The sequence below is a fragment of the Eurosta solidaginis genome, chromosome 3 (assembly GCF_040869045.1).
Source record: "Eurosta solidaginis isolate ZX-2024a chromosome 3, ASM4086904v1, whole genome shotgun sequence".
NCBI classification, from domain to species: Eukaryota; Metazoa; Arthropoda; class Insecta; order Diptera; family Tephritidae; genus Eurosta; species Eurosta solidaginis.
The window spans coordinates 151,230,295-151,255,504 of record NC_090321.1 but is presented as its reverse complement, the minus strand read 5'-3'; the positions used below and the strand labels follow the sequence as shown (position 1 = coordinate 151,255,504).

The 25,210-nt window shown below is 39.7% G+C and overlaps 1 protein-coding gene across 1 annotated transcript in view; it reads right to left on the bottom strand.

Moving 5' to 3' along the window:
• Ance-4 overlaps nucleotides 1-25,210 on the bottom strand; it is a 146,291-nt gene that overhangs the window by 112,021 nt on the left and 9,060 nt on the right. Inside the window, exon 2 of the mRNA XM_067773285.1 lies at nucleotides 20,259-20,826. Coding sequence (XP_067629386.1) covers nucleotides 20,259-20,826 — 568 coding nt within the window. The remainder of the gene's footprint in view (nucleotides 1-20,258; nucleotides 20,827-25,210) is intronic.

Here is a 25,210-nt window from a genome sequence, read left to right as displayed (position 1 = left end):
CGATTTGCAGCCAGGGGATAAATTCGGCTGTATTCGAACGGAGCATTCCCGATACCGGGCCACCTCGTGAAGTGGCCTTACCACAGTAAGGGGCACTGCTGTGGTGGACGGTTCTTTCCCCGTAACTGTATAATACTGGACCGCTGAGCCCGCCTTGTCGGAAAGGTGGTCGTACGACCACTGATTGTAATAAGGACGATGATAAGAGGAGTACTGAGTCGCAAGCCAAGGACAACAAATACACATTAAGCGATGCGTCGGACTCGGGGAGCGAGAGTTGTGCTGATTCAATGAACTCCGTGGTGGAGAAGCACACAAATGAAAACGGAGTAGAAGAGTGGAGATGGGTACGGAGCAGAGGAAGTAAAACAGCTCTCTCGCAGTACCGTGCAGTACTAAGAATTGTACAACGCTTGGGAGCAGTGGTCGACCCAACAGAAGTGGAGATCTAGCGCTTGGGATGGGCTCATGAGGCGGTAGAAGTAGGTCGAAGGCAGTTCAAAAGGCTTGCTGCGAGAAACCCTCGGTTCTGCAACCGGTACGAGGAGAAAGAAGCGTCGAATGGCAGAATGAAGAGGCAACGTTCGGCGGACGGCGACAAGCCTGCTTTCAAGAGGCAGAAAGGACCCAGTCCTAGAGCCACGAGGGAGGGCAGTCGCATACACAAGACAAGTAGGCCCAAAGCTGTAAGACAGATGGGCCCTAATAGAGCTAGCAATTACCTCGAAAGCTGCGAGTCAAAGGGAAGATCCAACTGCGGAAGTAGGAGATAAGCCAAAGGGAGATAACGCTAAGACTCTGGCTTTCTCGGAGGTGCTAAAGGGAGTTAACGCTAAGACTCCGGCTTTCTCGGAGGTGCCAAAGGGAGATAACACTAAGACTCCGTCTTTACCCGAGAAGATGAGTGATGTGGCAAAGCAGTCACTGCTGTGGCGCTGGTTGATCGTAGCAGTCCTTTCGGACAAATGACTACTGAAAGGTGGAGATCTGTGGAAAGAAAGCTTATTAGCTTAATGCTTAAGATGATGCGGGAAGAACCAAGTAAGCCTCTTCAAACCTTTGAATCGGGGGATGGTATAATGGTGTGAAAATGATAGCGTGCGACAATATCGCGAGCTTGTGGGGGCTGGAGGAAGTGGTTCCAAACCTCCAAAGGCAAGGCACGAACGCACGGTTTGAGGTGGTGGATAAAGCGCAAATCCTCACAGTACCAAAAGTTAAGGTATGGATACCATGCGTGATGAAGTCGGAGGATACACTGCGACTTCTGCCGAATCAGAATCCGAACATATCGACACAGAATTGGAAGTTACTTACTGTATCTGGGCCTACCCAAGCAGGCGGAGGATATTTTGTACACACAGCTTGTCAAAGTGTCCTTTGGCACTGGCAAAATTTACATGCGACTCAGGAAAAGAAGTCCCGAGGATAAAAATCTTAACACGGTAGAGGTGGGCGAAGTCGAAAAGGACCTCAAAAGGCTTAGGGAAAAAAGACATGTCACCAGAAGAAGAAGACCAACCGCCTAATGGTGCTGTGACTCGCACAGAGGAACACATGGCGCAACAGTTACGAGAGGCTGAGGGGCGCCTCGAATACTCTAAACCAAAAGGGCAAGGGGAGGACAACGACGTCAAGACGAAGGTGCTGGAGGGGGAAAACAGCCCAATTGTGCTGCGAGTCCTACAGATAAACTTCCAACACAGTAAAATGGCTTCGAGCGAACTCTTCCTAACACTTGAGGACGGTTCGTTTCACGTGGCGCTGATCCAGGAGCCGTGGCTCACATCGGGAGGAAAGGTTTCTGGAATTAGCGCGCGCGGGTTTGGCGTTTACTACGCGCAAACGGAAGGACGGGTGCGAGCTGTAGTAATGGTAAGGAAGCAGCTGCATTCATATACGCTGCTTAATTACACCACTGAGGACCTCGTAGCGGTGGCCTTTGAGCAAAAGAATAAGCAGGCATTTAACCTAGCATCCTGCTAAATGGCCCATGCTGCGGAAGTTCCACCGATGGAGTGCAAAAGGCTAGTACAGGAGGAAGGGCGCAAATGGCGGCTGGTCATAGGCGCAGATGCAAATGCGCACCACAATGCGTGGGGAGGAGCAGATACGAACGAGAGAGGCGAATCTCTATTTTGTTACATCCTGCAAATCAATTTGCAGATAGCCAACAGGGGAAGTGTCCCTACATACATTGGTCCAACATCCAGCAATTTTCTGGATATTACATTAAGCTCCGAGCCTGATATATCAAGGAATGATTGGATGGTTCTTGATAGACCATCCTACTCTGACCAAGCGTATATCAGCTTCAGCATCCCCCTAAAGAGGGTAGAAAAGGGAGTAACCTTTAGAAACCCTAGGACAACGACATAGAGTGCTCCAGCAAAATAGCACGGTTGAAAAAAGTCATAGCAAGGGGAAACATAGTCCAGGGACTAATAAAGAAAGAGAACGGGGAATGGTCACGTAATAGTGAGGAATCCCTTGAGGTGCTTCTCGACACACATTTCCCATCGGGAGACGGTTTAGAAGAGCCAGCAGACATCACTCACACTTCGATCACGGAGCTAGTAGTGCCGGGCTTGGTGACCGATACCAAGATAGAATGGGCAGTGAAAACGTTTTCTAAGTTTAAATCGCCGGGCCCAGACGGTATATTCCCGCCATGCTACAAGTTTCAAGTATTGCGGTCGTGGAATGGTTTAAAATAATATTCGATGGATGCATAAGGCTGAATCATGTATCGTACCCTTGGAGAACTGCTTGTGTAGCTTTCCTACCAAAGGCGGGGAAGATCGGTCACGTGTATCCCAAAGACTATAGACCAATTAGCTTAACATCATGTCTGCTCAAAACCTTTGAGAGGCTGATAGATGTGTACATAAAGTCGAACGTGTATGAAAAGCTGCTCTCCACAACAATGCATGCGTACACCAAAGGCAAGTCGGTAGACACTGCATTGCATAGGGTGGTAATAATCATAGAAAAATCCCTGGAATATATGCTCTAGGCGTCTTCTTGGACATTGCCGGGACTTTCAATAATGTTTCTAAATGGGCGATTATGGATGGTCTTAATTACATTAAAGTACATCCTGCCTTAATCGGATGGATAGGCTACACGTTAAATTGCAGAAAGATTGCATCACAATGGCGATTGTACGAGGCCACGAAATCAGTGGACAGGGGCACGCCGCAGGGAGGGGCACTATCACCTCTGCTGTGGACGCTGGTCATCAACCAACTGCTCAGGCGATTCGATGAGGGACCCGTAAAACTTACGGCTTACGCAGGTGACGTTGCAGTTGTCATAAGTTGAAAGTGCCTTCCAACGATTAGTTCTTTGATGTATTGGGCGCTTCGGGATATTCATACCTGGGCATCAAATGTCGGGTTGAAAGTCAACGCGGATAAGACGGATATGGTCTTGTTTACAAAGAGGTACAAGGTCCCAAATTGGTCCAGACCTAAGTTAGGAGGGGCGACCTTACAGGAGAAACCTTGTACAATATATCTAGGAATCATCCTAAACAGTAAGCTGTCATGGAGGCTCAACGTGGAGGAGAGGATGAAGAAGGCTTCAACGGCACTTTATGCATGTAAAAGAATGCTGGGGTGTATGTGGGATTTATCGCCCTCTTTTTCTCATTGGGTTTTTACAGCGACTGTAAGCCCTATTTTATACTATGGAGTTCTTGTTTGGTGGGAAGCCGCACAAAAAACAACATACCTCAAAAAATTAGAGGGGGTATGCAGGCTATCGAAGCTTAGCATTACGGGAGCCCTAAAAACAACCCCGACGGCAGCACTGTATGCCATTCTGCACATTCCACCTGTAGACCTGGTAGCAAAGAACATAGCATTAACAACCGCAATCAGGCTCGGTGACTCGGGGCAGCTTGAGCGCCGGCCATATGGCCATAGTAGTATAGCGTCATCAGTCACAAGACGAGCAGACTATCTGATTCCCTATCAGCGCTTCGAGGGAGATCTTAAAGCCACAATAGAGGTGGACGGTTGGCGCAAGGGTGCGCAAATGGTGGACGAGGCGATAAATGTGTACACAGATGGTTCCAAAGTAGTGGAAGGAGTAGGGTCTGCGGTATACTGTGCTGATCCGGAAATAAGCAGATCCTACAGGCTGCCAAATTACTGTAGCGTTTTCCAAGCGGAAATATTAGCTGTAACCAAAGCAGTAGAAACCCTGGAAGAGAATAGCTTAAGCTGCAACCGTGTTAACTTTTATATTGACAGTCAACCAGCAATTAAGGCAATAATCACGCATAGCACAGCATCTAAATGCGTGTAAGCATTCTCTGGAGAGAATCGGGACAGGGAGAAGCATACATCTATTGGGTCCCAGGGCATATGGGAATAGATGTGAATGAAAAAGCGGACGAACTAGCTAAAAAGGGCGCATCCCTTGAAGCTTGCTCCGTAGACGTCCCAATTAGACTGGACGAGATTAAGCGAAGGCGAGAGGTGCACATGATCGACCAAGCGGGAAAGGCGTGGGTTCAAGCGCGGGGCTGTAAAGTGTCGAAGATTATGTGTAGGTTTTACAACCTTAGACTAATAAAGTTGCTCTATCATTAAAAAGAGAGGACTTTAGACTCAAGACGGGCATTCTGACTGGACACTGCCTTCTGGCGTCACATGCCTTTAAATTAGGCTTGGTCAGTGATAGCATATGTAGGAAGTGCGGGTTGGAGGAGGAAACGATCGAGCACATTCTGTGCTCGTGCCCTGCACTTGGCAGGCTAAGACTCCAGCTATTAGGAGTGATACAGCTGTCAGATCTAGAAGCAGCAAGTGGTTTAAGTCCTAGGAAACTTCTACTATTTGCCAAGAGGACTGACTTATTTTATAACATAGGTCCTGGTTTTTGATAGGGTTTTTCAGTTTGGTCGTTAAAAAAAATTTCTGGTAACACTACGGACTCAATCAGTCTATGTGAGGTCCTCATGGACCGGCCAGTTCAACCTAACCTAACCTATGTAAAGACTATGGCCTCTAAATTAACGTCAAAAAATGTAATTTCGTTAAAAATAAAATATAATTTTTGGGGCATATAACATAAAATCAAAAAATGTATCTATCTCCGCGTAAAGTTGAATCCCTTATAAAGTATAATATGCCAAAAAATTTAAAAGAGTTAGAAAGTTTTATCGGACTAACTTTGCTACTTTCGAAAATTCATACCTAATTTTTCAGCAATCGCAAAACCACTTACTAAAAGAACCTTTAAGTACAAGACCGGTATTAAGAATTTTTAATCAATCCTACGAAACCGAAGTTCACACAGACCCATCAATCGATGGCTATGGAGCCGTCCTACTGCAAAAATCGCCGGAAGACAAGCAACTTTACCCTGTTTACTATATGAGTTAAAAAACGACGGAAACTGAACGCAAACTTACAAGCTACGAATTGGAAGTTCTCGCCGTTATCGAAGCCATGAAAAAATCCGGGTTTACTTGCTCGGACTACGTTTCAAACTAGTGACTGATTGTAAGGAATTTACGAAGACTTTAGATAAAAAAGACCTAAGCACAGAGGTGGCTAGATGGATCCTTTTTTTAGAGTACAACTTCATAGTAGAGCACAGGTCTGGCTCACAAATTCGACACGCAGACGCATTAAGTAGGCATCCAGTTATGATCGTAAATGACAATAACGTGTTACCTAAAATTCAACGAGCGCAATCGCAAGATGTAGAACTACAGACAATACGAAATTTACTGAAAGATAAACCATCATATAATGGTTACTATACGAAAAACAACATTTTATATAAAGGCTTACATGCCAACCTAATATAAACGCACGCAAGTCATTTTCTGTCAAACATGTCTCATGCACATACAACTTGTATGAGAGCAACCCAAATTGATTTTGCTGCGTGAAAACCTAACTCGATTTCCAATTTTTGTTCTGCGTGACATTTGGATTTGACGTTTGCACACATGCCTTACATTGTCGCAACGCATGCTTATGTGGGTTAGGGCAAAAACGCCGGTTGTCTGCGTGCGCTAAAAAACGCAGGGCGGTTTTATTAGGTTGACATGTTAGGCGACGACGAGCTTTTAGTAGTTCCAAAAGCAATGCAAAGAGAAATTATTAAAAACGCCCATGAAAGAGGTCACTTTGCGTTAAAAAAACCAAAGATCTTGTCAACAAAGAGTACTTTATACCCCAACTTTAAGACAAAATACTTAGTCATATCGCAAACTGTATACCTTGTGTAGTTGGAAATCGTAAGCGTGGTAAACAAGAAGGCGAGCTTCATCCGTTAGATAAACGGGAACACCCACTGCAAACGTACCATATTGACTTTTTTGGCCATAAGTGTCAACAAGTAAACAATATAAGCACATTTTGGCTGTAGTTGATTCATTTACGAAATTCGCTTGGCTCTATCCCACCAAAACGACATCGACTAAGGAAGTCATTGCGAAGCTGCAGATGCAAAGTATTAATTTCGGAAACCCTGATCGAATTATTTCCGACCGCGGCTCAGCATTTTCTTCCGATGAATTCAATAAGTATTGTGAAACTGAAAACATCATGCACTATAAAGTTACGACCGGCCTACCACGTGCCAAAGTTCAGGTGGAGAGGTTAAATGCGACAATAAGCAACGGTTTGGCAAAACTCAACATTGAAGATCCAACAAAGTGGTATCGTTTCGTTGATAATGTACAGCAAGTAGTAAATTCTACTTACATGAGAGGCATAGGCAGAACACCTTTTGAGCTTATAGGGGGTATCGAAATCCGTACAAAAAACGACAATAATATTAAAAAGCTAATTGTGGACGAAATCATTGCAAGTTTTGACGATGAACGTGAAGATATGAGAAAAGCGGCAAAAGATCAAATTCTTAAAATACAAAATGAAAATCGAAAGTCATACAACCTTCGACGTAAACCGCCGAAAACCTACAAAATCGACGATATGGTGGCTATCAAACGCACACAACTCGGGGGAGGGCTTAAGCTGAAACCAAAATTTTTGGCGCCCTACCTCGTTACCAAAGTCAAAACAAAAGATACATACGACGTTATCCGCATTGGTGAAGGCGAAGGTGCTGAAAAAAACAACGACAGGCGCAGAGTACAAGAAACCATAGCCTGGTGAAAACGACGCCAGTAATGAAGCATTCGAGTCGAATGCTTAGCAGAATGGCCGAATTGTGGGAATGTCTGGCAACATACGTAAAACCATACTTAAAAGCATCCAATCTGGCGACATACTTAAAACACACAATCTGGCAACCATGTGAACGAAGTCACGAACCAGGAGGTCAATTCTGTAACTGTGAAAAACTGAAAAATGTACACTCATTGAAAACTCATTTGCATACACAATTTACACTTTAAATTTTCATGCGATTCTGTAAATTATCGTGTAGATTGTTTTGCTGAATGAGCACTGAATGTAAAAGTCTTATGTCAGTGAGAAAATATTCATCAAACGCCATGAAAACAAAAAAGTCATTCTGCAACAGTGCGTATGAGTTTTGAATGTCAGAATAGTGTACACTGGCTGCCAAGAAAACTCACGAAGTTTTTATCAGTGAGTTTTTTTGTTCACAGTTTTGCTTTACAGAATCAGAATTTCAAAGTTTACACAATTTCTTGTGTACACTTTAAAAATCACAGTTAGCGAATAGGGCCCCAGGAGTTAGTTGATGCCGGAATTTTAAAGCAAAAACACGAAAACCTAGCGACAAACAACCCCATATCAATTTTTCAATCATTACTTAAACTTTGTAAACTCATTATCTTTAAATACATTTTCTTTCATTAATTAAACTGTTTAATCGGCCGTGTGATCATACGTATGCTGATGATACCGCGTTATTCGCCTGAAATCAGTCTCCAATCGAAGCTACGAACTTAGTGCAGGAAGAACTGGATGAGATTCAGGTTTGGTTAAACCATTGAAAAATGAAGGGCAAAACAAACAACTCTGTACATGTCCTATTTACAGTAAGAGAAATGACTGTCCCCTTATCGGATGAATGGAAATACGTTTCCAAAACGTGAAAGCGTAAGATATTTAGGATTGTATTTAGATAAGCTACTAACATGGAAATGTCATATTCAAGCCAAAAATCAACAATTGAAAAATAAAACTAAAAAACTATATTGGTTGCTTGTACGTAATTCAAGTCTATACCTCGATACCAAACTTTTATTATATAAAGCTTTATTAAAGCCAGTATGGACTTATGGCATACAGCTTTGGGGCACAGCCTCTACTTCAAATATAGAAATCTTACAAAACTTTAAGACTAATTAAAAATGGCCCCTGGTTCATTACCAATAAATCAATCTATTCATACCTGAATAATTCTTTTATAAAAAATGAAATTAAAAGATAGAGTACAGCGTATTTACGCATAATCAGCTATCATGGCAACCCAATGGCAATCACATTACTAGATGAAAGTAATAAAATCAGTGCACGGACTTTTAAAAAGAGAATGTTGGTAGACGAAAAATTAAAATAGTGGTAGAACTTGGTCGATTTTTTTTTTTAAGAAAACAATAGCTACATTTTATCATTTTATATTTGTACAAAACAATTCATATTTTATTGTAAAACAAATAAAGCACATTCCACGGAAATAACACTTAAAAAAATGTGTAAAGAAAACAAAAAAATGCATGTAAATTTGTATATATATACATAGCTTATGCCTATATCATACTTGCTTTTTTTCCTATACTTTGAGCTTGAAATACTGAGCAAACTTTACCGATACGTCTCATTACAACAACAATTTTCCAATGTACCAGTATTTTTCTGCCACAAAATAACCGACTTTGGCATGTTATCGTTTACTGAAAACTTTTTTATTTTCGTTCAAAATTATTTATAAAAACTGATGAAAATATCGCAGGAAAATATTTGCGAACTCATTTACTAAATTTCTTTCATAAACAAATTTATTTCTTGTTTGAATTCGTGCACAAATTTTTTAAAATAAAAACCGAATTTTCAACAAGAAACAAAATTGTCAGAAAAAACAAAAGAAAAATCTAGTTCCATATGGGTGTTATTAAATACAAGGGACAAAATCACATTCTACAAAGTAAAATTTTTTATAAAATCTTATTAATTTAATTGGAGTCTGAAATAAAGTCCGTCCTATACTATACTCTTTTATTAAAGCTGAGGCTTGGCGGTTTTTATGTCGTTCATTATAGAGAACTACCTTTCTGCGGCTGCACTACTGTGTGGTAATATTGCTAAGGAGCATATTTATTCACTCAAATTTTCTTTTAGAAGACTGTTTTCAGTTCCCAATTTTATCCATCCTTCAAGAATATCGTCGGAAAATATATTTTCTGTTATTTCCTTATCATATAACATTAATGGTCGCCATTCGTTGTTAAGAATTTCCATAGAAGTCTTGTGAAATGGAAAAGCTTTAAGTAGGGAAACAATCATTGTTATTTGACCAGAATTAATATTTTTTTCATCAAAATTTTCCAAAAGGTGTAACTTTTCGTCTTCGAAATTGAATCGTTTCTTAATTCCCTTACAAGGCAAATGTTGGTAAATTTTTGGGCTTTGGAGGTAGAAGTGGTAGAAAATAAAAATGGTATAAAAAGTTGGTAGATCTATCAATAAAGTGGTAAAGTCCGTGCACTGAATAAAATCATCAGACTCTGTACGCTTTTGTACGATACTAACGGCCCGATTCTGAGCACTTGACAAATTGTCAATAAGTTGACAAGTAATCAAGAGTTTTATCAAGTTGACAAATATTTCTATTCTGTGCATAACTTGATAACTATAAAAAGCTCTACGACCTGTGCTTTTCACCATACTGTGGTGACCTGAATAAAGTAAACCGAAATCAGCTGTTTCGTGAACAATAGCGAAATGGAATAAACGTAAGAATTAAATATTGTTCATTATTTTTTGTAACAAATACTAGCTTTACCAGGCGCACGTTGTACATAGTGTACCTATACAAGTGTGTCTACTAAGCGATAAACGTCAAAACTACAAACAGCCTCGCTCACCTGATACAAATCTCAGGACTAGAGTTGCATTTTTGGTACGTAAGAGTACTTCAAGCTGAGTTGCATTTGATAGTTTAATAAAACTTTGTAGTATTTACAGATGAAATAGTTGCATATATTTCCGCGGAAATAAGAATACTAGAAGATTTGTAGCCTGCAACAATGCGGAAACATACGGAAAGCAAAATTTATTTAAATGAGAGTCAAAATATAAAGCTTCACACGTGTAACATGGAAAAATTTCACTTCTAAGGCTGTTTACACAAATGTATAAGGGCAAAATTATATAAACGCTTTGGTCGCTTCAAAGCAAAAATAACGTACGGTGTTTCATTGTTATACTCAGTTGAGCAGAGCTCACAGAGTATATTAACTTTGATTGGATAACGGCTGGTTGTACAGGTATAAAAGAATCGAGATAGATATAGACTTCCATATATCAAAATCATCAGTATCGAAAAAAAATTTGATTGAGCCATGTCCGTCCGTCCGCCCGTCTGTCCGTTAACACGAAAACTTGAGTAAATTTTGAGGTATCTTGATGAAATTTGGTATGTAGATTCCTGGGCACTCATCTCAGATCGCTATTTAAAATGAACGATATCGGACTTTAACCACGCCCATTTTTTCGATATCGAAAATTTCGAAAAGCCGAAAAAATGCGATAATTCATTGCCAAAGGCGGATAAAGCGATGAAACTTGATAGATGGGTTGACGTTATGACGCAGAATAGAAAATTAGTAAGATTTTGGACAATGGGCGTGGCACCGCCCACTTTTACAAGAAGGTAATTTAAAAGTTTTGCAAGCTGTAATTTGGCAGTCGTTGAAGATATCATGATTAAATTTGGCAGGAACGTTACTACTATTACTATATATGTGCTAAATAAAAATTAGTAAAATTGGATGAAGAACACGCCCACTTTTTAAAAAAAAAAATTTTTTAATTCAAATTTTTACAAAAAATTTAATATCTCTACTGTATATAAGTAAATTAAGTCAAAATTCAACTCCAGTAATGATATGATGCAACAAAATACAAACGTAAAAGAAAATTTCAAAATGGGCGTCGCTCCGCCCATTTTCATTTAGTTTGTCTAGAATACTTTTAATACCATAAGTCGAACAAAAATTTACCAATGCTTCTTAAAATTGGTAGGGGCATAGATTCTATGACGGTAACTGCTTTCTGTGAAAATGGGCGAAATCGGTGGAAGCCACGCCCAGTTTTTATACACAGTCCACCGTCTGGCCTTCCGCTCGGCCGTTAACACAATAACTTGAACAAAAACCGATATATCTTTACTAAACTTAGTTCACGTACTTATCTGAACTCACTTTATATTGGTATAAAAAATGGCCGAAATCCGACCATAACCACGCCCAATTTATCGATATCGAAAATTACGAAAAATGAAAAAAATGCCATAATTCTATACCAAATACGAAAAAAGGGATGAAACATGGTAATTGGATTGGTTTATTGACGCAAAATATAACTTTGGAAAAAACTTTGTAAAATGGGTGCGACACCTACCATATTAAGTAGAAGAAAATGAAAAAGTTCTACAAGGCGAAATCAACAGGGTTTGGAATCTTGGCAGGAATACTGTTAGTGGTATTGCATATATAAATAAATTAGCAGTACCCGACAGATGATTTTCTGGATCACCTGGTCCACATTTTGGTCGATATCGCGAAAACGCCTTCACATATACATCTAAGGGCCACTCGTTTTTAAAACCCGCATTAATACCTCTAATTTGATATCCATATCGTACAAACACATTCTAGAGTCACCCCTGGCCCACCCTAATGGTGATATATCGAAAAGTCGTCCACCTATAGACCTAATGCCCACTTCCTCTTAAAATGCTCAGTAACACCTTTCGTTATTTACCGATATCATACAAACAGTCTAGAGTAACCCCTGGCCCACCCTAATGGCGATATCTCAAAAAGGCGTCCACCTATAGACCTAATGCCCACTAACTCTTAAAATGCTCAGTAACACCTTTCGTTATTTACCCATATCGTACAAACATTCTAGAGTCACCCCTGGCCCACCCTAATGGCGATATCTCGAAAAGGTGCCCACCTATAGACCTAATGCCCACTCCCTCTTAAAATGCTCAGTAACACCTTTCGTTTGATACCCATATCGTACAAACATTCTAGAGTCACCCTTGGTCCACCTTTATGGCGATATCTCGAAACGGCGTCCACCTATAGAACTAAGGATTACTCCCTTTTAAAATACTCATTACCACCTTTCATTTGATACCCATATCGTACAAACAAATTCTAGAGTCACGCCTGCCCACCCTAATGGCGATATCTCGAAAAGGCGTCCACCTATAGACCTAATGCCCACTCCCTCTTAAAATGCTCAGTAACACCTTTCGTTTGATACCCATATCGTACAAATATTCTAGAGTCACCCCTGGCCCACGCTAATGGCGATATCTCGAAAAGGCGTCCACCTATAGACCTAATGCCCACTCCCTCTTAAAATGTTCAGTAACACCTTTCATTTGATTCCCATATCGTACAAACACATTCTATAGTCACCCCTGGTCCACCTTTATGGCGATATCTCGAAACGGCGTCCACCTATGGAACTAAGAATCACTCCCTTTGAAAATACTCATTAACACCTTTCATTTGATACCCATATCGTACAAACACATTCTAGAGTCACCCTGGCCCACCCTAATGGCGATATCTCGAAAAGGCGTCCACCTATAGACCTAATGCCAACTCCCTCTTAAAATGCTCAGTAACACCTTTCGTTTGATACCCATATCGTACAAACATTCTAGAGTCACCCCTGGCCCACGCTAATGGCGATATCTCGAAAAGGCGTCCACCTATAAACCTAATGCCCACTCCCTCTTAAAATGCTCAGTAACACCTTTCATTTGATTCCCATATCGTACAAACACATTCTAGAGTCACCCCTGGTCCACCTTTATGGCGATATCTCGAAACGGCGTCCACCTATGGAACTAAGAATCACTCCCTTTGAAAATACTCATTAACACCTTTCATTTGATACCCATATCGTACAAATATATTCTAGAGTCACCCCTGGTCCACCTTTATGGCGATTTCTCGAAAAGGCGTTCACCTATAGAACTAAAGCCCATTCCCTTTTAAAAAACTCATTACCACCTTTCATTTGATACCCATATCGTACAAACACATTCTAGAGTCACTCCTGGCCCACCTTAATGGCCCACCTTTATGGCGATATCTCGAAACGGCGTCCACCTATGGAACTAAGGATCACTCCCTTTGAAAATACTCATTAACACCTTTCATTTGATACCCATATCGTACAAACATATTCTAGAGTCACCCCTGGTCCACCTTTATGGCGATTTCTCGAAAAGGCGTTCACCTATAGAACTAAAGCCCATTCCCTTTTAAAATACTCATTACCACCTTTAATTTGATACCCATATCGTACAAACACATTCTAGAGTCACTCCTGGCCCACCTTAATGGCGATATCTCGAAAAGGCGTCCACCGATAGACCTAAGGCCCGCTCCCTCTTAAAATGCTCAGTAACACCTTTCATTGGATACCCATATCGTACAAACAATTCTAGAGTCAGCCCTGGTCCACCTTTATGGCGATATCCCTAAATGGCGTCCAACCATAGAGCTATGGCCTACTCTCTCTTAAAATACTCTTTAATACCTTCCATTTGATACACATGTCATACAACCGCATTCCAGGGTTACCCTAGGTTCATTTTCCTACATGGTGATTTTCCTTATTTTGTCTCCATAGCTCTCAACTGAGTATGTAATGTTGGGTTACACCCTAACTTAGCCTTCCTTACTTGTTTTTCGTATGGCCTTGTCAAAGCATAGGCACGCAACCAAAGCATTTATGTAAATTTTTCGATACTTCGAACGACAGATGAATTAATGAATGCAACACAACCACAGCGTCTGTGTAAATCCGCCTTAATTTTTGTAGCTGTGAAAGTCTCCTGCAAAGAAAATGGTGCTGTAAGTGCAAGAGTAAGAGTGTGAACTATATTTAAAAAAACTAACGAAATACAAGAAAAATACAACGTAGTTCATTAAAAACAAACAAGCCAGTTTGTATTTCGATAGGGTTTTTGGCATTAGGCCGTTTTTCCTTTATTTTTTCGGACAAATGAAAATTTTGTTAGTTTCTAAATTTTGTGCATAAAAACACAACTAAATTCAAAGTGTAAATTGTGTGTGCAAATGAGTTTTCAATAAGTGTACATTTTTCAGTTTTTCATAGTTAAGGAATTGACCTCCAGATTCTTGTGTTACACAAATATAGTGAACTTGGGTACAGAAATTCAAATTAAGAAGTTTTTCACAATAATTTGAAAAACTCTCGTTTTCTCTGCTTTTTACACCTTAAGGATTAACCCTCCGTAATAAATTAAACTTTTAATGAAAATCAATAACTTTGAACTGAAGACTTTTCGCCATGATATAAAATTAAAATGCTGTGGAACAGGAGCAACACTTTTGTGACTACATAAACGCTTTTTCAATCTTTTACATCTCTGCACAGAACCCTAATTGACCGTTTTCAACAGAAACAACAATGGCAACCCATATTTTCCCGAGTGCCTGTCAGAAAGAAGTCAACACACTTGTACTTGTACACTATGACGTTGTAACGCCCGGGATCGAATGGATGTTGCGTTATTTTTTCTGTTTTGTTTGTTGATAATTTAATTTATTGTTCTGTAAATTGAATTGAATTTTGTACGCATATTTGGTGAAATTTTCTGTTAAAACATTTTATTCTTGTATCTTATTGTATCTTATTTTATATTATTGTATTGCTTTTACCACTGATGATTGTTGCTTTGATTACATTCCGAAGAAGCACGACTGGTGAGCCAATTTTCAAAGTTGATATATGCGCAGGCATTCCTTTTGGTTCTAAGGAGTATAGAAATTCATTTGGATAATTCACACTTTTATCTTCATCTGTAACTGTGTCGACGAAATTGATTTTGAAAGCGATTATTGATTTTGTTAACATGATCATTTTTGGGAGCTAAGATAGTTCTTTCGCATAGCCAAAAAACAAAAACATTTAAATTTAAAACTCTTAATTCTGAAATATGAAAAACTTTCGTCTTGATCGAAGGAACCTCGAGCCAAAATTTGGTGATGATCAAGGTATAGCGAACACGTTTTCATAGGGAACACACACACAGAATTTGATTTTTATAGAAGATGTAGATAGACTGAAGCTAAACAATCTTTTTAACAGCGGCAGATTACTAAACGTCCAAAAGGCATAACAGCTAAACTCAACAATGCAGTCAAACTTTAGGTGCTAAAATAAGTTTGTACGGCAGCCATAGTTTTTCCCCATTCCACATTTTACTGGAGGTTTTAGGACTTAACGTCACATAGCTCCTTATCAATTTTAATTATCCTACCATTACGACATCCAGATATATGCAGTATAATATATTCCATTTGTATGGGAGGTGCCACGCCCCCTTTTTTCCAATTCCATATTTTCTTGGTGGTGTTAAGGATTGACCTCAAATAACTCCTTACTGAATTTCAATGTTCTGGCATGTATACCTTCAAAGTTATGCAGTACCAAAGATTCCATTTGAATGGGAGGTTCCACGCCCCCTTTTTCCCAATTCCGCATTTTCTTGGTGGTGTTAGGGATTGACCTCATATAACTCCTTACTGAATTTCAATGTTCTGGCATGTATACTCAAAGTTATGCAGTACCAAAGATTCCATTTGAATGGGAGGTTCAACGCCCCCTTTTTCCCAATTCCGCCTTTTCTTGGTGGTGTTAGGGATTGACCTCATATAACTCCTTACTGAATTTCAATGTTCTGGCATGTATACCTTCAAAGTTATGCATTACTAAAGATTCCATTTGTATGGGAGGTGCCACGCCCCCTTTCTCCAAATTCCGCATTTTCTTGGTGGTGTTAGGGATTGACCTCATATAACTCCTCATTGAATTTCAATGTTCTGGCATGTATACCTTCAAAGGTATGCAGTACCAAAGATTCCATTTTTATGGGAGGTGCCACACCCCTTTTATATATCCTCATTGAATTTCAATGTTCTGGCATGTATACCTTCAAAGGTATGCAGTACCAAAGATTCCATTTGTATGGGAAGTGCCACGCCTATTTTATATATCGAAATTATTTTTAGCCTAAAACCTTCCCGTTGATCGAAGGAACCCATAACCAAAATTTTGTGATGATTGATGTGTGGGAAATACGTTTCCATAGCGAACACACACACACACAGAATTTGATTTATATATATATATATATGGCTAAACCGATTTGGGATTTCAAAATCAACTAACCATCATCTCTCTTTCCTGTATCTTTCCTAAAAATTTCATGGCAATCTGTCGAGCCGTTCCCGAGTTATGGAGTGACAATCAAAATGTACACTTCTTTTAATATATATAGATTTTAAAATCATGGTTTTTCTAAGGAAATCAAAAGTGGAACGTGCTAGGCATGACCAATTGGAGCGATATGTCTCATTTTATGCTGCTGACCCCGAAAAGGGAATAGGAAAAAATAATCCGCGGCATTTTTTCGTGGTCATTTCGGCATGGCTTTGGATACTCCTTCGGGGTCATTTGTGGGTCATTCCTGGATGGTTTTGGGGACTCCATCGAGTCTTCCCGGGGTCATTTGGGGGACATTCTGGGATGGTTTTGGGGACTCCCTCGGGGTAATTTGGGGGAAATTCCGGGATGGTTTTGGGGACTCCCCCGGTATAATTTGGGGTACATTCTGGGATGTTTTTGGGGACTCCCTCTCGGTCATTTAGGGGACATTCCGGACGGTTTTGGGGACTCCCTCGGGGTCATTTGGGGGACATTCTAGGATAGTTTTGGGGACTCTCTCGGGGCCATTTGGGGTAATTCCGGGCTCTCTTTGGGGAATATCTCGGAGTCTTTTGAGGGACATTCCGGAATGGTTTTGAGGATTCCCTCGGGGTCATTTGGGGGTCATTCCGGGATCTTTTTGGGGACTCCCTCGGTGTCATTTTGGGGGTCATTGGGGGATGATTGGGATAACCACTATATGACGCCTGGACGACCCGATGGAGTCCCCAAAGCCATCCAGGAGTATCCCCCAAATTACCCCGAGGAGTCCCCAAAACCATCCCGGAATATCCCCCAAATTAGCGCGAGGGAGTCCCCAAAACTATCCCGGAATGTCCTCCAAATTACCCCGAGGTAGTCCCAAAAACCATCCCGGAGAGTCCCCAAAATGACCCCGGGGGAGTCTCCAAAAACATCTGGGAACGCCCACTAAATGACGCCGGGGCGACCCGATGGAATCCCCAAAACCATCCCAGAATGTACCCAAAATTATCGCGGGAGCACCCGATGGAGTCCCCAAAACCATCTCAGAATGACCCCCAAATGACCCAGAAGGAGTCACCAAAACCATCCCAGAATGTCCCCCAAATTATACCAAGGGAGTCCCCAAAACCATCCCGGAATTTCCCCCAAATTACCCCGAGGGAGTTCCCAACACCATCCCAGAATGTCCCCCAAATGACCCCGGGAGGACCCGATGGAGTCCCCAAAAATCCCGGAATGACCCCCAACTGACCCCGAGGGAATCCTAAAAACCATTCCGGAATGCCCCTCAAATGACCCCGAGAGAGTCCCCAAGGAGAGCCCGGAATTACCCCAAATGGCCCCGACAGAGTCCCCAAAACTATCCCAGAATGTCCCCCAAATTACTCCGAGGGAGTCCCCAAAACCGTCCCGGAATGTCCCCCAAATGACCCCGAGAGAGTCTCCAAAAATATCTGGGAACGCCCACTAAATAACGCCGGGGCGACCCAATGGAATCCCCAAAACCATCCCAGAATGTACCCAAAATTATAGCGGGAGAACCCGATGGAGTCCCCAAAACCATCTCAGGATGACCCCCAAATGACCCAGAAGGAGTCACTAAAACCATCCCAGAATGTCCCCCAAATTATACCGAGGGAGTCCCCAAAACCATCCCGGAATTTCCCCCAAATTACCCCGAGGGAGTCCCCAAAACGGATTATTTTTTCCTATTCCCATTTCGGGGTTAGCAGCATAAAATGAGACATATCGCTCCAATTGGTCATGCCTAGCACGTTCCACTTTTGATTTCCTTGGAAAAACCATGATTTTAAAATCTATATATATAAAAAGAAGTGTACATTTTGATTGTCACTCCATAACTCGAGAACGGCTCGACAGATTGCCATGAAAATTTTAGGAAAGATACAGGAAGAAGAGATGATGGTTAGTTGATTTTGAAATCCCAAATCGGTTTAGCCATATATATACAAAAATCAAATTCTGTGTGTGTGTGTGTTCGCTATGGAAACGTATTTCCCACACATCAATCATCACAAAATTTTGGTTATGGGTTCCTTCGATCAACGGGAAGGTTTTAGGCTAAAAATAATTTCGATATATAAAATAGGCGTGGCACTTCCCATACAAATGGAATCTTTGGTACTGCATACCTTTGAAGGTATACATGCCAGAACATTGAAAATCAATGAGGAGTTATATGAGGTCAATCCCTAACACCACCAAGAAAATGCGGAGTTTGGAGAAAGGGGGCGTGGCACCTCCCATACAAATGGAATCTTTAGTAATGCATAACTTTGAAGGTATACATGCCAGAACATTGAAATTCAGTAAGGAGTTATTTGAGGTCAATCCTTAACACCACCAAGAAAATATGGAATTGGGAAAAAGGGGGCGTGGCACCTCCCATACAAATGGAATATATTATACTGCATATATCTGGATGTCGTAATGGTAGGATAATTAAAATTGATAAGGAGCTATGTGACGTTAAGTCCTAAAACCTCCAGTAAAATGTGGAATGGGGAAAAACTATGGCTGCCGTACAAACTTAAGTTATTTTAACACCTAAAGTTTGACTGCATTGTTGAGTTTAGCTGTTATGCCTTTTGGACGTTTAGTAATCTGCCGCTGTTAAAAAAATTGTTTAGCTTCAGTCTATATACATCTTCTATAAAAATCAAATTCTGTGTCTGTGTTCCCTATGAAAACGTGTTTGCTATACTTCGATCATCACCAAATTTTGGCTCGAGGTTCCTTCGATCAAGACGAAAGTTTTTCATATTTCAGAATTAAGAATTTTAAATTTAAATGTTTTTGTTTTTTGGCTATGCGAAAGAACTATCTTAGCTCCCAAAAATGATCATGTTAACAAAATCAATGATCGCTTTCAAAATCAATCTCCTGGTGAAGTGGCGAAATATAAATTGATCGACACAGTTACAGATGAAGATAAAATTGTGAATTATCCAAATGAATTTCTATACTCCTTAGAACCAAAAGGAATGCCTGCGCATATATCAACTTTGAAAATTGGCTCACCAGTCATGCTTCTTCGGAATGTAATCAAAGCAACAATCATCAGCGGTAAGAACAATACAATAATATAAAATAAGATACAAGAATAAAATGTTTTATCAGAAAATTTCACCAAATATGCGTACAAAATTCAATTCAATTTACAGAACAATAAATTACATTATACAAACAAAACAAAAAAAATAACGCAACATCCATTCGATCTCGGGCGTTACGACGTGCGCCTGGTAAAGCTAGTATTTGTTACAAAAAATAATGAACAATATTTAATTCTTACGTTTATTCCATTTCGCGATTGTTGCACGAAACAGCTGATTTCGGTTTACTTTATTCAGGTCACCACAGTATAGTGAAAAGCACAGGTCGTAGAGCTTTTTAGAGTTATCAAGTTATGCACAGAATAGAAATATTTGTCAACTTGATAAAAATCTTGATTACTTGTCAACTTATTGACAATTTGTCAAGTGCACAGAATCGGGCCGTAAGACAAATTTCAAAAATGTTAAATAATTTGCTTATTGTTCTTAGAATACATTGCAAATATAAACATGTTAAACAAAAAAAAAATGTATTATACAAATAAACGCCTTAAGGTCCAGTTTTCAGTGCTAGTTTAAACTCCAGTTAAAGATGATTAGAGTTTAACTCTGCCACTTCGGCCACCTCAGCTGAGATGTGCAGCAACATTTCATGTTATCGAACAAAGTGGCAAGGTTAACCTCTCCTCTAGTCAACTTTAACTTGCACCGAAAACCAGGCATAAATGTGAATAATTACACTTACCCAGGATTTTTGCGGCTTTCTGAAAAGCCTCAATAATGGTATAAAAGTTTACAGAAGACCAAACTAGATTTTTGTCGCGCCACGACTCCCAGTAATATTTAAGTTCATTTGAATCGTTGCTTTTTTGAAAAATTTTCTGAATATCAGGATAGTAGGCCAACGGACTGTCGTCTTGGTTGGGCATGTAAGCGCCACCCAAATACTGTTCAATATCTTTGTCTGTTGAAAGCTCCTTAAGAGCGGAAAAATTTATCAGCACAGAGGAAAAATAATCCTCTCCGAGAACAAAAAGCTCCCCTACTCTACGTAGATTCCGCAAAGCCGCTTTTACTTCTTCGTTATGAATACTCTCCAAATTAAATTCAGCTGACTCCTCAGATATCTGTACTAGCTCTGATGCTATTTTTTTCACCGTTGCAAGTTTCGAGAAAATAGTATCAAAGTCCTCATCATTGGTTGAAGCATACGTTTCTTCGGCTATTTGATTATACAACTTATAATAATGTACACTGGCATCGGCGATAAATCTCCTTGCATCCGCTTCATCAATTGCAGCTGAAAATATAGCCTGCAATTGAGGATAAATAAATATTTAGAGGGGTTTTATCCGGTAAGGTCAGATCGGGTCACAAGGCATGATTGGTCCTCGTGTAAAGAATCCTGCAGGGTCTTGGCTTTGTTGGCAAAGAGATACTACTTACTTTATTGACCGACCCACAAGACGCACCAGTAGATTCTAAAAAAAATATTGGTCGCGATTTACTCCGAGGACTTTAGGCCAAGCTTCTCTCTCAATTGGTATCGTGCTCGTATTAATTTTACCTACAATTCCGAACGGAATCTGAGAGGCATATGCATTTTTACTTCGCTTAGAAAAACATTTTGGTTTTAATTGAAAATTTTTCTTTTTTAGTTTTTAATGTAGTTTTGCCCGGGAATTGAACCCAGGACCTTCGATGTGGTAGGTGGAGCACGCTGCCCCCAAAACGTCGGCCGCCAGTCGCCCCTTTGCAGGCCTAACTGGCGCCAATTGGTAACTTCCAGGGATTTTAAAAGGTTTCTTTCTTCCAGCTGAATGCGGTCCGCATACAGTTCGTACAGCTACTATTACTACTGGCGGCCTCCGCGAGCCCCGCCTATCACACCAAACTTCCTGGGTTCAAGGCACACCAAAAGGTAAGAAACAAGTTTTTTCATTTAGAAAAGAGTTTTTCTAAGCGGGGTCGACCCTCAGTGGTGATTTGCCAAACACTTCCGAGTGTTTTTTTGCCTTGAAAATTTTCTTAGTGAAAACTCATCTGCCTCGCAGATGCCGTTCGGAGTCGCCGAAAAACATATAGGTCTCGTCCCGCCAATTTGTAGGAAAAATTAAAAAGAGCACGATTAAAATTGGAAGAGAAGCTCGGCCCGTCCTCGGAGGTTATCGCGCCTGGCATATTTATTGCTACCTAAGACTAGTAGGTTTTTGGTATGATATATTACCTTCGTACACTGCTAGATGCCACCTAATTAACTTACAATTTTTATATTCCAGAAGGGTAATTCTATCACTTTCTTTTGTTTATTACATAGTTCGTGGAGCTATTGATTCCTCTGTCTTGCTTGAATGCATTTCATTTCATATCCCAGCCCAGCCTCTCTATCAAAAACTAAATTTAAATTGTTATTAAATAGGATCGTTAATTAATATGTATCTTAATGGCCCGTAGTCATAGTCGAAATAAAATAGAGTTTTATTGGTTTAAACATTGGTTTTAAGTATTATTTCAAGTCTGTTATAATCCACTTAAACACTATTTTATCTCTAAAAAAGTATTTTAAATTTAAAATGACATGTGCGCGATTTTAATTTTTTAAAATAGATTTTAAGTTGGCGGTCTGCTGTCAAAAGTTACGAAAAATTAAACAATTTGCTATTTAAACACGATAAACTTAAATGGAAGTGAAAAAGGCTTCCCCGACAAGCAAATTACGCCAGGAACTAAATTATTATCGCTAGAATGCGTATTATTATATGTGTGACGAAAATTACACAATTTTGAAATGTGCGATTGGCTCCACGTATGCGAAATCTTTAATTTAGATTATGCCGCATTCATAGCTATTTGTGAGTTTTGATATTTTAGTATCTTTTGAGGAAAAAGTAGCATCCTATATTGATTTTGGCATTAATAATAGAAATAAGTATTCAATGGAAGGAATTATTTACCACAGGCGTCGATTCTTAAAATATGTCCAAAAATTTCGGGAGAGGTGTCAGATGACGCGTTTTAATTTCGGAAGCAATAATCCGAAGGCGGCGAAGTAATACTTTTACCAGAGACAATTTTAAGATAGCGATGTTGCAGGGACGAAAAATAGTGTGAAGCAAGCTTCACAAAATTCTAGTAGGTCACATTCACCACTTACCACAGCAGAATTTGTTATACTACCACTGTCTGTATTTATTATTTAACAATTATTTGTACACTTTTTATTCAGCTAATCTGTTCCGAATTTTATTTTTTACTCTCTAAAACTCCAATCAGTGTATTTTGTGTGCTTAAATTATGTTAAAAATTGTGTTAAAGTTTTTGGTGTGATGGAAGTGACCTAGGAAACCGCAGGATGATGTTTCCTGTTTTAAATATAACTTGCCAGTCATAGAGTATTCAACGACAAGGTCTATAATTTCTACAGTTGCCCGTTTGTATGACATATTAGGCTTGGTAAGTCCAGTGACAGTTCCCTTTAAAATCTTCGTTCAAGAGCTTTGGATACGTCGCATTGGATGGAATGAGACACTACCCAATGAGCTTATCACTCAATGGAAGCTAATCGAGGCAGACTTGCAACATTTGAACTACATTGAAATAGGTACCCATGTATGTGCAATCCGCCTTAACCTATAAATGTGATGCATATTGGTTTGCAGATGCGTCTTAGCATGCATACGGCTGTTGTATCTATCTTCGTACAAATATAAACGGTCAATTTACCACATCGTTGTTGATATCAAAATCAAAGGTGGCTCCACTAAAGGCAGTCTCACTCCCCCGCTTAGATTTGTTCGCAGCTATTTTATTGTGTTCAACATGGAACGAAATAAAATTGAAACTATTTCAATATATTAAAGATATTCATTTTTGGATCGATTCAACCATAGTTTTGCAGTGGATGAAGATGCATTCATCCACTCTTAACTGCTAGCAAGCAAACAAAATCCGAGGTGCTGTATGGCGAATACAATGTGGTTCAACAGACCAACGTTTCTCTCTTGCGACTCTCAGAATCATGGGCCAAGGAGCCGACTAATATCTCTTCCAATATCCTCGAAATAGAACAGAGAAAACATGTTACTCTTAACTGTAGCGTAGGTTTCAGTAATCATAACATCATCAAACGTGTCATTGCAAGGTATTCATGGTACCGGTGCATATTGAGGGTGATGACATTCATACTAAGGCCATTCAACACCGATTGAATACAATGCAAACTTTCCTGCTGTATTGCCAAAATAACATAAATTTACGTACAAATTTGTAGAGCCCTATGCGTTCTCTAATTAGGGTAGTAAATGCATGCGATTTGGTTCGAAAAGCTGTCAACTCTTGCATGTATTTCTACCACTAAAAGCAGAAGTTGGTGTAAACAAATAATGGAATATCTTCCAGCTGATCGCTTATTTGCTCAGCTCCCTTTCTGCTAGTAGGTGTGTACCTATGCGGTCCATTTTTTACATCATATCGCAATCACGGAAAAGCACCTTACAAGACATAAGTATATAGCCGTATATGTCTGTTTTTCGTCAAATCTGAATAATCTACTAATAACTTGGTTCTTTCTTTAAAGCGTTTCATTGAAAGACGTGGTATACCGCAGCGTATATACTGTGACAACGATATAAATTGTGTAGGCGCACAGTCACAACTGGATGAATGCAAGCGTCAGTTCTGCAAGCAGCAATCATTGTTATCAAATATACCTATACCACTTTAACCGATATGCCGTAGCAACAACAACTCAACAAGCAATAGCAATGCAAATAACAATAGATCTAAAAGCAACAACTTTGTTCAACCTAACGCCATAATACCCCGATCCAAAGCTAAGTTCGATGCACCTTCCTGTAGTCTTAGCTCTCACTCACCATTAATTACCAACGAAAACAATGATAATTCTTCCTCTAATGGAAATCGACCGTTGCCTAAAAATCCAAAATCAAACTCAAAAACATTTAGAAGAGAGCCCTGCTCAAACAAATCTACTCCCACAGATGATGCTGATGCTGAAATTGTTTGCATAAATGAAAATCAAAACATAGATGACGACAAAATTTTTTGAAGATAAAGATGTTGTTCAGTGGAAAACAGCGGAGCTTCACAAAATTCTAGTAGGTCATTTCCACCACACCACAAACTTTAACACAATTTTTAACATAATTTAAGCACACAAAATACACTGATTGTAGTTTAAGAGAGCACATTAGCTGAATAAAAAGTGTACAAATAATTGTTATATAATAAATACAGGCAGTGGTAGTTTAAGACATTCTGCTATGGTGAGTGGTGAATGTGACCTACTAGAGTTTTGTGAAGATTGCTTCACACTAGTTTTCGTCCATGCAACATCTCTACTTTAAAATTATCTCTGATGACGATAACCATAGTTCTCAGCGTGCTGCAAATGCCAGAGAAAACAACAACGGAAATATATCTTCTCTCACATATTCCACTGTCGCTGCCGAAGATTTCTTGCCTGCTCAATCTATTCAGCATAGCAGAACTATTAATCAGTGTTGCCAGGTGATGCAAAAAAAAAGAAGCTAGATCGGCAAAAAAAAAGGTTAGAAAAGGCTAAATTTAGAAACTAAAGAAGCTAAAAAAGGCCAGAAATGTTTTGGTTAATTCATAAAATTTTTTTTATATTTTAGTTTACACATTTTTAAATAAAAACTTATAAACATAACTTAA